Source organism: Trachemys scripta, chromosome 9 (assembly GCF_013100865.1).
Source record: "Trachemys scripta elegans isolate TJP31775 chromosome 9, CAS_Tse_1.0, whole genome shotgun sequence".
Lineage (NCBI taxonomy): Eukaryota > Metazoa > Chordata > Testudines > Emydidae > Trachemys > Trachemys scripta.
The window spans coordinates 91417696-91431756 of NC_048306.1; the positions used below are offsets into that span (position 1 = coordinate 91417696).

Genomic DNA, 14061 nt, shown 5'->3' on the forward strand with positions numbered 1-14061 from the left:
CCAGGGGTGGCTTAGAGGGGCCTGCCATCATGAGCTGCCGGCAGAACCAGCAAGAGTTGGACCTCTGGCACCTAGATGAGGCAGAAGCAGGTGGAGGCCAATCAAGGCCCAGCAGGCCAGATAAAAAGAGATGGCTGTTTTTGCTAGGGGACACATTTGGGTAAAGCCAGGAGAGGGAGGGAGGAAAGGAAGGATTGATCTCTCTGCCCTAAGCCAAGTAACCTGGCCAGTCAGGACCCCAACTTTGATTAGTATTTGCTGTGGACCTCTGTGAATGAATATTGTGTATGTTAAGGAGTTTAACATGTAGGTGGCTATCTTGAGTTCAGCATTAATTTGTTTTCTGTAAGTCTGAGGCAAATCCACTCCATAAGGCACTAGGCTTGTGTGAGCCTTTGACAGGGGCAATCTGACCTCCTCCTTGCTTATTGTACAAAAAGAAGTGCACATCACATAAAAATTAATGACCTGTGTGTGTGTGTATGGAATTACTTATCTATCTATCCCTTATTATCATATGTGTATATCTTCTGAACACTACTCATAATTGATCACCTCAGATATCAAATTGCTAGCTAGCTTACAATGAAATCAGTGTGGATCTTCTACTTCTAGGTAGAAGACTCAACTGTATTGGGAAATATAATTATGAAGACAACCATCCTTCCAGAAACAGTTATAAAACTAGGCTCTTCGTGTCTGTTTCAGCAGCTTGGAATGAGTCATTTAGATCAGTAAGATGAACTCTAATAATCAGCACAAACTTTAAAACAATGCAGTCCTTTGAATCTTGAAACGAAATCCAATAAGAGTCTGATGACGGAAATCGTTTGGAGTCCTAAGAGGTTTCTCTTCCCTTTTCCACAGAGTCCAAGCTTTCTCTTTGAAGCTCTCTTTCCTGCATATAACACAGTAACTGAAGAGCTGGATCCCTTGTTCAACCTCCATGAGACCATTGCTAAGGTAAGAGAAATTGAGACGCCTTACCTGAGTCACAAATGCTTTATTTCATGTTGGCAAATTGTGCTTGTTAGTCAGACAAGCTGTTTTCAAAGATGAAATGTCTCCTTCCTAGGGGTCTGTTTATTTCATAGCTAAAAGTAACATGTCTTTCAGTCAAATTAGTATTGTTATGTGCACCACTGGGGATACTGATGAGATTGCGGGAGCCAAGAAAACTTGTAAACCTATATAAGCTGTATTTTATGTAACTTTCTGTCTCGTGGTCAGTGACCTGTTGCACAGTTGAATTGGTACCATTGGTGCAGTAGATTGACTCCCACTGGATGGCAGAGTGTTACACTTCCATCACCATCCTTTTTGTGGGAAATCTACTACAAGTGAATGACTAAGTTATGGGATGGGACACCACAGGAATTCTTCCTGGATCCTCCCCAAGAGTGGCGCTGAATCAGTGTATCTTCCAGGTAAGGTGGCCAACTCACTTTCTGAGCTACGCTGGCTGGCGCCAGCCTCCCCAGTAGAGAAGAGGTTACTGGAGGTTGTGTGACATTTTGGTTTTGGATGGCCCCTAGGTTGGGTTCTGCCAGTGGAAAAGATATAGTATTATTGTATTGCCTGCTAGCTTCTGATGAATGGCCAACCTGATAAGGCAAAGTTCAAATGCTTATCTAAAACATCTGAATGTTTTCTGGCTCTTCTCTCAGCCTTCTAATATGACCTGAGTATCCCTCCAAACAACCTGCTAGTATATCCTAACAACCTCTCCCTGATCCTCCAAGATGCTCTCATTTCCTCTTTCCTCCTCACATCCTTCCTGTGATGGGGTGTCTACCCCATACAAAACCTGAACAGGTAAAATAGGCCAATTAACCTTACAGGCTGCATCTGCAGGAGAGCCAAGGACTGATCAGGCCTAATGACTGATGAAGCCTAGCTGGTGGAGGAGCTGGAATAGGCTTATAAAGAAAGAAAGTTGGTGGCAGGAAAAGAGCCGTAGGGAGGAGCTCGGCAGTCACTCTCTAGAGAGGAGGGGCATTGGCTACGCAGAGAGTAAGCCCTGGGATCCTGCTTTGGACTACACATCCTGGCCAGAAACTGGGAAAGGGAAGTAGCCATGGGGAGCAGGGGAAGCTCCAGTGATAAACCCAGAGGTGAGCCAGAAGATGGAGAAGAGAGGTAGGAATGAGCCCAGGGAAGCAGCAACAGGGTCGGAACTTGAGCAAACCACAGTTGCTGGGCCTAGGGTCCCTCCACTGGGTTCCACAATGGAGCCTGGAATAGTAGCCAGGCCTAAATTCCTCTGGGAAAGTGTCAGTCTTGAATGGGAAGAATGCCTGAATGGCACCCAGACAGCTGATCAGGCGAGACTTTGTTACCCTTGAAGGGGAAAACGGTATAACGACCTGGCCAGAGGGCCACGCCATTAAGAGGAAGCACTGCAACTATGAGAGAGCTAATCCCCAGCTGCAGGCACTAGTAGACCCCCTCCGCCCTCCCTCCCCCCTCCAAGCTGTGAATAAACCCTGCTATAGCTCCAATAAGCCCTGGCTCTAACAAGATGTAAGACTACAAACAAATTGAACTTAATGCAATCAGATCCTTTTTCTTAAGTTATAAGAATGTAAGAACAGGATTTCTTATAAGCTACAAATACATGGGCCTTGTGAACTGAATGCTTTGCACATTTGGAGTTATTTCGTTTAGAAAAACAGCTGCTGTGGACACACTTCTAAGAAAAAATTCCTGAGGATTATCAGGGTGCAGATTTAGCATGCAGGCACTGTAGCTGCACTGTCAAGACAAATAGTAATTTAAAAAAAAAATAGTCATGGTCTTTTGAACCTCAGGCTGCAAGAGGCTGGGAGCACAGAAGATTAAGGAGCGGTAATGATGGGGGAGTCCCCTCTGGTCCTTCCTGGCAGGAAACGTGGTTGTTATGATATGGGTCCTTCATGCCAAAGCAACTTAAAAGGGGATCATAAGAACCCCATCCTTGAACCCTGAGGCTGGAGGAGGTGTGAATCATTTAATGAATCATAGTTTCATGATGAACCATGACCATGATTGAATAATCTGCCTTTGAATAGTCCCTCAATACATGTTGATTAGTCTAGAAAAAACATGCTTTAATAAAGTAATGAGAGAGTTGCCTCTTAATATTTTGGAATATCACACGATTTTATAGTAGTTTCACAACTTCTCATTGCTCATTTGGGATAAAACTGTGTAGAATGCAGTACAGTAACTCCACACTTAACGTTGTAGTTATGTTCCTGAAAAATGCGACTTTATGTGAAACGCTGTTAAGCGAATCCAATTTCCCCATAAGAATTAATGTAAATGGGGGGTGGGTTAGGTTCCAGGGAATTTTTTTTCATGAGACAAAAGATATTATATACCTATACAGTATAACTTTTAAACAGTTTTAAACAAACAATTTAATATTGTACACAGCTATGAATGATTGTGAAGCTTGGTTGAGGTGGTGGAGTAAGAGGGTGAAATATTTCCTAGGGAATGCCTTGCTGCTAAATGATGAACTAACAGTCGGCTGAGCCCTCAAGGGTTAGTATGCTGTTGTCAATGTAGCCTCACACTCTACAAGGCAGCATGGACTGAGGCAGGAGGGAGGAAACACAATAGATGCAGGGCAGTAGCTGCAAACACTTCCCTGCAAAAACTGAATGTGATAATGAGAACCACACTATCCAGCTGGAGCGCACCCCTCCCTCCTCCTGACAGCACATGCACAGGTGCTGACTTTCCAAAGTCCTGGGGGGCTGAAGGTGTGCATGCATGAGTGAGAGAGAGAGAGAGAGATGTGCATTGCCCCTTTAAGTACACTGACCCCACGTATGTTGCCCTTTTAAGCAGATCAGACAGGAAGCAACAGCTTCCAGCAAACTCCCTCTTTTCTGTCCCCGAGCCCTGTCCCCATCCTCCGCTTTGTGGAAAAGGGGTACGGAGTGGGGGGGGGAGGCAGGGGGACATCCTGATATCAGCACCCTTCTCCCCTCCCCCTCCCAGCAAGCAGGAAGCTCCCAGGAGCAGCTCCAAGGCAGAGGACAGGGCAGGAGCGGCATGGCAGTGAGGAGAGGGACAGCTGAACTGCTGCTGGGCAGCTGCCGAGCCACATACCTTACAAGGGATTTAGGGGAGCTGATGGGGAGGGGCTGCCGGCCCCCCATAGTTCTAATCTCCACAAGGAGGGGCTGCTCTTCCAGAGAATTTTGCAAGCCGTGGACAAAGCAGGCAGCTGCCAAATGACATTATAAGGGATCATTGTGCAACTTTAAACAAGCTTGTTCCCTAATAGATTAGCAACGAGACCACGTTAAGTGAGGAGTTACTGTATGCTAGAGCTTTATTTTCTCAGTGTGTTTCTTGCTATATCTCAAAATACTTTTATGGAGATAAATATAACATAGAGTCCTGGGGCCAGATCCTCAGCTTGTGTAAATTGGTGTAATGGAGCTAAATCAGATTATTCCATCTGAGGATAGGGCCCATGAAATTAAAGTTTTCTCTCTCGCACTCTCACATTCTGTATGGTGGAGAAATGCAAAATGGCTGTACTGGATAGCAAGAGCTGTCAGCCATAAATAGATGAACATTTAGAAGGCCAATGATGCACACCCTCGGCTCCTTCTGACTTGCGTACCTCTAACTGCCTCAGGTGTGATCTGAAGACCATTGAAGTCAGTGGATTCCCATTCAATGGACTTTGGATCTGTCACCAATAACCTACTAATTACAGCCAGTTATGGCTTGTTGTAACAGTCCGGCTCCTTTAACTTATCTTTGTAAGTCGTGTTATTAAGTGTAAAGCCTGAATTGTTCATTGTATTCTAGTGTCTGTGCCTGAGGTATCATGTCATTTCTATTTTTCCTTGGCAAGCTTGTTTTCTGTCAACCCTACATTTGATACTGGTGGCTGCATGTCCATGCCAAAGAGTTTCAGAATATGTAATCAGGGTTCAGACAAGTCTTTTGATTAGAAACTATTTCACTGGACTTTTTACCTGACACTGATTTCCATGTTATGGGTTCCAACGTGACAGATCATTTTTTACATTATTAGTGGTACCTGCTCTTATTCTTTCAAAGTACAGGTATATATTTGGAGAAATTTAGGTAAAGGGATAATGTATAAAAGAAAGAGGCTTAAATTATTCTGGCCATATGTGGTAGCATAAATGTACTGCAAAACATTTTGGCTCAACTGCCATTTTACTGTGTACGTTCAGTGATGTCCATGCTTAGAATGTACAATATGAATATGGGCATGGTTTTTATATACAATATATGTTTAGTGAAATAGCAAGAATAAAGTATACGGTTATATCAGAAGTCTGAATGTCAGGAGTTGGACTCCAGAGGAGATGATGCAGAGCAGATACTACAGGGTGGATTGTCTACCAAGTACTTAATATTTTATTTATTCACATGAACCCACTCTCAAATGCAAAAATTAATATCAGACAAGTCAAAGTTCTATAAGAAAAGATCCAAGTCCTAAGAGTCTTGCAGAGCAGCAATGTAGATGATGATGAATATTTGCAGTTTGCTGTAGCACTAACAGACTGTATAACTTCGAAAGTTTGAGTGTTGCAGTTCTGACAACTCCTGTGATTTTATAGCATGTCTCACTTTATTTGTTGTTGTTTTCTTAAGGCTCCAGCTCCTGGATTTGTGAGAATCTCAGCTTTCATTAGCCCTCCTGGTTGCAGAGAAAAGCTGGAAAACATGACCTGAGCACAACTTACTCTCTAAAATCCAGAGGGCAAAGAAAGCTTAAAATGTACTGGCTTAAAATCATAATTTTTTTTTTAATAATCTTGTGATTTTTTTGAGGGCCTGATTCATGATTTCTGAATGCTGGGGGCTGGGAATACTGTTGACTTCAGAGTCACACATCGTCTTTTCTCATGTGCCTTTGCACTAGAACATCACTAGTCAGTGGGACGGTTAAAGAGATCAGGGTAGAGCACAGTCAGCTTGTATTCCGAGGACACCACTCCCCTGAGTGTACTCCAACTGTGGGTATGTCTACACAGTACATTGAAGGTATAATTTCCAGTTTGAGGAGACATACCTGTTCTAGCTCTCATCAAGCTAGTGTGCTAAAAATAGAATTGTAGCTATTATGGCTGGAGGAACTAGCCACTCAAGTACGTACTTAGGATCTTGGACAGGATCGCACTCAAGTGTAGCTCGTCCTGTTGCTCACGCCACTGTGCTAATGTTTCTATTTGTAGTTCACTGTCTCAATCAGAGCTAGTGCAGTTCTGTCTTCTCAAGCTGGCGGTCACACCTCTAGCTCCAGGGGAAACATATCCAGTAGATTGGGTGCCTGCAATCTGTTGAGAGTGCCAAAGCCTGTATATTTTCATGTAGCTTGGGCCTGTATAAAAATCAAAGGGTACTGGGATCAAATAATAGTGCTGATAGGTTCTCTATTGTCTTAACCCTCGTCTGCTGATGGCACTACTGATCTGCAGTTAAAACCTTTTGAGGACAGGGAGAGAATTCGGAAAAACTCAAGTGTATCAGGCAGCAGAGGTGGGCCCAGATGTCCGCAATACTATCTCTGTTTGACATGGATAACATCATTCATTCATATTGTTGTTCAGAAAATAGCAAACTGGACTTGCAGGGAGTTCTGGACTTGCTTTCACACAAATATATCATGGTCACCGTGCACATCACTGAGGTCTTTAAATACAAATTTTAATTGACTTTGCTTGACAGAATCTATATGTTTGAGGCCTACTTCTGCAGTCCTGACTCAGAAGTGAACTTCCTTTGCTATCCAAAGGGAAGGATGGATGGGAAAAAGACAGGAAAGAAGGAGGGAGAAATTGAAGGGGAGCAGGGAATTTTTTTTTTTTTTTTTTTCAAATTGGGATGTCAGGAGAGAACACAACACAGACAAAGGCATAAGGGGAAAGAAGTGAGATGGAATGACAGAGAGAACAGTTTCTTGACATAGAAAAATAAAACTGAGGGAAATCGAGGAAGAAAAAGAGAATTCAGAAACAAGAGCGAGGAAAAAAAAATGCAAACACAAGGGAGATATAGTAAGATTTTTTTTGTAATTATTACACAGCAGAAAGCTTAATTCTGTAATAAATAACCCAGTAGAATAGTTTAAAAAAGGATGGGTTAGAATCATTGCACACATTGAAATTCATCTAGGGCAACAGCATTCAAGAAGCAGTCCTACTTCTTCGCTTGCCTTCATGGTCAGACTTCTTTAAATGTTTTCTTGATCTCAGTCCTCTTTAGTATCAAAAGCTACCTGGCAAAACTCTTTCAAACAGAGTCAGTTTTTAGGTTCTATATCGCTACGCTCTGTTTTGCTGTGGCTTTGTTCACTTTCTGAAGTTACTTAGCTAGCTATTAATTATAGTGAGAGAAAAGGGAAAAAAGAGAGAATGGTTGAAAAGGAATAATTGTATTATCTGTTCAGCTGTTAGAACTCATGGGTTTCACATTACTAGTAGGGAACAAAATCTGACAGTGTATATATACATCTGCATGTTCCCAACTCTAAAAATATTTTCTGTATACTGTATGCGTATTGATTTTCAATGTGATCCCCCTGAGGGGGAAAAGGCTCGATAAAGTTTTATTTCTTTTAAAAAGAAAAAAAAACACATTTCAGTTCACCCTTAATGGAAATGTCTGATCTAGTAAAAGAAAGGAAATTTCAGTTACATGGTGATATAGATCATTTAAACTGTGCCTATTCTACCCATTCTATTTTTGATCATTTATCCATGGTCACTGTATGAATAGTAGTAGAAGTCAGCCTATTGTACTTCACTCTTATGAATGATACATGAGACTTGGTGCTTTTGTTTTTTGTTTGTTTTTTCTTTTTTTTTTCCTGTTTTAAAGCAAACCATTAGAATATTTTTGAGTTTACTAGTTATTGTATGCCTGCTGGTTTTTCTTGGAATATTGCAGCCTGAAAATAAAGATCTGCATTGTTATTCTAGTGAAAGTAAGACAGAGGTGGTGGATAGGAATGCAGAAACATATCTCTTAAGATCTTGTAACTTTGAAAATAAAGTTCTGTAGCCTTTTATGAATTAACCAGAGAGAGACAAAATATCATTCTTTTATTTGGTCTTTTGATTTTCAAAGCCAAGTTGTATTAATGATGTCAATAGAATTTTTGATGCGATTCTCTAGACACCTAGGAAACCTTGGTGTATCCTGGCAGGTTGAATGATCAGGCCTTTGTCAGAGCCTCTTAAGTGGAAATATCATTTAGATTTAAGAAGTAAAGAAAGATAGTTAATTAAATAAATTCATAAGCATTTTTAATACTATTGCTTAATCTTAAAGGATACTTTACATTTTCCGTGTGGTACTCTGAAGCTATGTGCTCAAATTATGCCTTTTTAAAAAAACACTCCAAGCTCTCTATTTTTATATCAAATTATTGTTATTCCATGCCGAGTATCTCCATGGAGAGATGCACTATATGTTTTCTGACATATTAAATAAGTGAAAAAAATATGCTAGTGCATATACCTGTAAAATGTGGAGAGTGAATGCTGTTTCTAATAAAGAATCAAACTGCCATAAACTGGATCTAGGTTTTTAACGCACCCCTCTTTCCCATGAGGGAAATATCAGACATGTCTTGCCTTTCTTCAATCACAAATGTATAGTTAAATTCAAACAAAGATTTCATTTGCTGAAATTGGAGTTTATACTGACTATATTTTCCATCATAGAGAGGTTTATTTTATTGTTTTTCATTATATTACTTGAAATATTATAGCTTTTGCAGTTAGTTGCTTTTACTACTTATAAGCACATTGTTCCTTAAAATGAGGCTGTCAACAATTGATTCCTTTTTTAAACTGAAGCTAATCATGACATTGTCCTTTCACCAAATAATGTAGCATGTTAAAGGAATTTTGTCTTTTCAAAATTAAGGGAGAAAATGGCTAGCATTTCACCAAAGATATTGTACTGATAGGCACACTGGTTATGATTTAAAAATGGACATGTTCCTACTGCATGTGACTCCTGCTTTCCTGAATTGTATTGACTAGAGCTGACCCTAGAAGTTCTGGCACAATGCAATTCAAATTTGATTGAGATCCCTGACAGTGCTGTGAGAATTCAAGGCAGCATGCAGTTTGGTCCACGGATAGTGTTGGTTATCAGATTTAATCTGACTCTGCTTCCTGCATATTCATAAAACGATGAGAAGAAATTGTCTTGCACACTAAAATGCATGAACCTGAATAATGCATACAGAATACCAATTGATGGGCCTACTCCCACTTACCCCTATATAACTAATATAATTATTATAGTACTGGGCCAGTTCTTCAGCTGGTGTAATGGATTTACCCTATCTGAGAATCTAGCACCTAGTGTCTGATTTTTGGTAACTGTGAATAGATATTTACAAAGTGCTTTGCATTCTGTGAGTTTTAAGGTATGTCTACACTGCAATAAAACACCTGCAGCATGGCCATGGCTGACCTAGGTCAGCTGACTTGGGCTGCACGGCTGAAAATTGCAGTGTGGATCTTTGGACCCACACTGGAGCCTGGGCTCTGAATGTGATGGGGGAAGGTCTCAAAGCGGAACGTCTAGACTGCAATTTTTAGTTCTGCAGCTTGAGTCCCATGAGCCTGGGTCAAATGACCTGAGCTCTGAGAGTTGGTGTGAGGGTTTTTTTATTGCAGTGTGGATGTACCCACAGTTGTATGAAAAGCTTATCTCATGCACTCGGGGTATTTTTGCTGCTAAATTATATACCTCGGACATAGAGGCTTTTTTTTTTTTTTTAAAGACTCCCTCCTCACCAACCTGACTTCCATTCTTGAAGCTGTTCTGTCCCCAACTGAAACACAGAAGACCGAATCCTGCTGCCTTGTGACATGGAATCAAACAAACAAATGGAAAAGACAATATCGGTGCACTTGCCGAAATTGCATGTATCACTTAGAAATGGATACATCCCTTCCAGCTTCTCCAGCTGTGGCACCATCCCATCTTCAAATGGGAGTTTTTCTTAAACGCTGTGCACTTTACACTCAGAAAATAATACATCATACCTGTTTTAAATGTATTACCCAATTAATAGACTGCCCTTATGAATGTAACAGTGAAAGTGACGCCCTCATTAGCAATAAGCCATCTGCATATCCGCCACATGTCTTTTCAGTCAACCTGTCTTTTCTACAAATCTCTGAGTGAAGTTTTTACAAGTTGTGCTCTAAACAGCTGATTTAGACTGTAAATACTATATATATTAGTATTGTACCACTGCTGTCTAGGGGATGTACAAATAAATATCAGGTATTTGATTCTTTTGCAAAGCTGAGCTAGCAAAATTAGGCTTCTTATCTCAAGAGGTAGAGAGACCTGTGGTGGCGATGGCTTGTTTTGATTTTTTGGAGCTGTAGGTTATGAATCTGTTCCCAATGTTTTATGTGTGTGGTAAAATGATGATTAAGTCTGAATGTAGGTAGATTGTGGGCTACCCCAGCACTTTATACATGATGCTCTGTGACACTTGGTCCATGCTAAGGCCTAAAATGCAGGCAATAGTATATTGTAATCACGTGTGTAATGCTCCAAATCCCAGTGTTTCCTAATTTGAATTGTGTCCATCAGCTGCTAGTGCAAATTAATATTTTAACAGTGATCTATGCCTGTATACATAATCTTCAATTTTCCTTTAGCAAATTGTAATGCCCAAAGAAAAATCTCCCTAGAAAGCATCAAAGTCTGAGTGCCATGCCATTATAACATTGCCCTTTCTCAGCTGCTTATGTGAGAGAAAATGCATTTTAAATTACAATCATGACTCTTTTAGTGACCAGCTTGGGCTTGATTTGAATGATGCTATGTGCCTTGGAAGATCTACCCATCATTGGTGTTTTAGCACAGTTAGTATATATATGCATTGAAGCCAGAGTAGCTTTATCATATCAAATTGAGATTTAGAAGCTGAGAAAATGTTAAAATCACAGCATTAAGAGATTCATAGGCTGGATAGTGATTATTATAAAAGCAATACTATTGATTAAATCAGGATTTTTTTATTCTGATCCAGCTTTGAAGATGCTGTACAATTGAAAGATATGCACAAAGTAAATGTTAAAACCGTATTCTCAAATGCCAAACTGCATGTAAATTAGATCTGGGTGGCTTCTGAAATACTTGACTCATCATGGGTGCTGTCCACACAGAGAGCCAAAATGGTTGTGGGTAAACTGGGTCACCAAAACTGTCTGTTTCCAGAATAAGTGTGTGTTGTCTACTGGCTTCTAGGTAGCCTGCTGGCACAGTGGTCTTAATCTAGTTCCTAGCTATTTACAGCACAGGAGCACTACCACATTTGGCATTTCAGTGTCAGTCTAAAAAAAGAGGCCACAGATCATGGAGACTGAGACAGTCTTTCACCCATAGCAGCAGACGCACACTGGCGAGATCAGTGTGGGAGAAGCTTAAACTGCAACTGCCTATGTTGCACTTGTTCTGTGCATAAAAGGCTTGATCCTGTGCCCAGTGGAGTCACTGGGAAAGCGCCCATTGGCTGCATTCTCAAAGAGAGGTACTGTGGAACCTTAATGAAATCTAATGTGTGAATTATCTGGTACTAGAATCTCTGAAAAGTTTAAAATATAAATACCTGGGGTTATGTTTAAGAGTAAAGGATTAGCTAATTAGGGTTAATTGTCAGCCTGTGGTGGCTGATTAGCATAACTAATCTAACCCAATGAATACCCTTAAGGTAAAGGTATTCCTGGATTCACCAGGTGAAATGAATGGTGAATGAGTGTCTAATTAAGAGGCAAACAGTGTATAATCAGAGCATGCAGGTGCTCTGATGGCTCAGAATAGCTGTCAGATCAGCATATGTTAGAGCCTAGTAGTTTGAAGGCAAATATGGGGTTGTTTGCTGGAAGGCCTGGGACAGGTTAAAAGATTTTGTGCAATGGGAGAAATATATGGACTGCCTGATGGTAGAAGAAGTGGTGTTATAATGGCAAGGTAGCCAAAGTATAAGCATTGGCCTGTCTTCATTGTTGGAGCAAGTTGCAGAACAACAGTTAGTGATCTGTCAGCTGGAGCCTCAAGGCACTGTTACAGCTGGACATGGAATGTACCTAACCATAGGAATAGGCAATATGTGAATTAGTGCAAACAACTTGGACCTGAATCTCTTCGCACACTGGAGTAAATCTGGTGATACTCCATTAACGTATATTAACTTGGTTCAGTAAGACCCATCAATACAATTCTGCAACTCTCTCACAGAGTTTCATAACAACTAGTTGTGATTATGTGAGTTAACAATACTGGCTTTAAAATATTTTTGTGTCACTTTTAATATGGCAACATGCGTTGCTTAGGAACGGCACGTTGCTGAGCGCTTTAATGGCAGTGCTTGAGAGAAGGCCAATGGGGCCATTCATCAGCACTTGGATTCTCAGCAATGAAACCTTTGCATTGATTCTACTTTGGCAGGGACCAAACTGACAAAAGGCATGCTAGAAATGTCATAATTGGCTGTATGATGAGTTCTGGCTTCTGACCACTAGCTCTTGAGAAAGTTATCAGTGATGCTGATTACACTAAACTTCAGTGAGGGAGTTGTATAATCTGAATCTTTATGCCTTTATACCTTAATAACTGGTGTGTTTCAAATGTCCCTCAATAAATCCTTCCCCCCCCCCCCCCCGTTTCTGGGAGAAATACCCTTTGTTTCTTCTTGAGTTAAAATATCTCAGTCCCATTCAGGTTATAGACATACAAAAGATATATTATACTCCAACTCTTCTCTTTGGGTGAGGCTACAAATGAACACTTTTATTGAAATTGAACTGAATGGCTGCAAGTCTATGGCTAAATGAAGTTTTCTCTTGACCCAGAGACCAGGTGTAGCACAAGAATTGGCAATGCACAAAGTGCCCACAAATGCATTTCAGTCCTTCTTTCCTTTTGAGGCCGAAGGAGGCATTTAAGTGTCCGTGCCTATTGAATCACTGGCTTCTCTGCTGAGAGTGAGAGCAAGGGAGCTAAACTTTATAGGAAGCTGTATCAGGAATACAGCTGTATCCCTCTCTCTGACATTTCCTTTGTAATTAATCCACTTCGATCACAAACATCTTATTTGTTACATACTATATAAATATTAAATATTTGTGTATGTACCAATTCCTGTTTTCTCCACACTTCAGCGTATCTTTGTATTTTTCTTTCTATTTACAAAAACAAACATAACTAACCTATATGAAAATATATAATTATAAGGCCTGGTCTACACTGGGGGGGATCGATCTAAGTTACGCAACTTCAGCTACTTAGATCTACTCACCGCAGACACTGCGGTGAGTCGACAGCTGCCGCTCTCCTGTCAACTCTACCTGTGCCTCTCGTGGCGGTGGAGTACAGGAAAGTGTTCGGGGGTTGATTTATCGCATCTAGACTAGACACGATAAATCAACCATTGCTGAATCGATTGCTGCCTGCCGATCCGGCAGATAGTATAGACATACCCTATGAGTGTCTCATAAGTAGCATATGTTTTACATATTGAATCGATGCGCAATCTGATACTAAAGCATGTATGAACTAATATGAAAATGGGAAACCATCCACAATGACAAAGGTCAGGAATGTATGTTTTGAAATGTGAAAATCATGGAATCCCTGTATCCTAGGATACCTTTTACAAGTTTAGCCTTAGTGACCATGATTTCTGACTACTTCTGCATGTGTTTGTATGTTTCGCTTTGAGTGGTGCACACCATTTCATCCCCCTTCATTCAAATCCTGTGGTGTATGATGAAAACCATAACATGGAGTTTATGGTCTTTCTTACGTTTTTCCGTATGCATCGGCTGCCCCCACTCAAGAGATGCCCTCTAATATCCTCTTATCACTGCTTGCATCATCTGACACCAGCTGCACCTCTTCTATTAGTTCATGCAAACAGTTTACAAGTGATTCCGTGTGGAAAGATAGGTTTCTTTTCTTCCATACCTACAGATGTTAGATCCTATTTGTGAGTGAGCTGTAATATTTGAAGGACCATTTTTATAGTTGACA

The 14061-nt window shown here is 40.7% G+C and overlaps 1 protein-coding gene across 1 annotated transcript in view; it reads left to right on the plus strand.

Moving 5' to 3' along the window:
• Nucleotides 1-816: 816 nt before the first annotated feature.
• Nucleotides 817-14061, plus strand: part of LOC117882375 (inactive N-acetylated-alpha-linked acidic dipeptidase-like protein 2) — a 119659-nt gene continuing 106414 nt past the window's right edge. The window contains exon 1 of the mRNA XM_034780535.1: nucleotides 817-963. Within this exon, the coding sequence (XP_034636426.1) occupies nucleotides 817-963 (147 nt within the window). The remainder of the gene's footprint in view (nucleotides 964-14061) is intronic.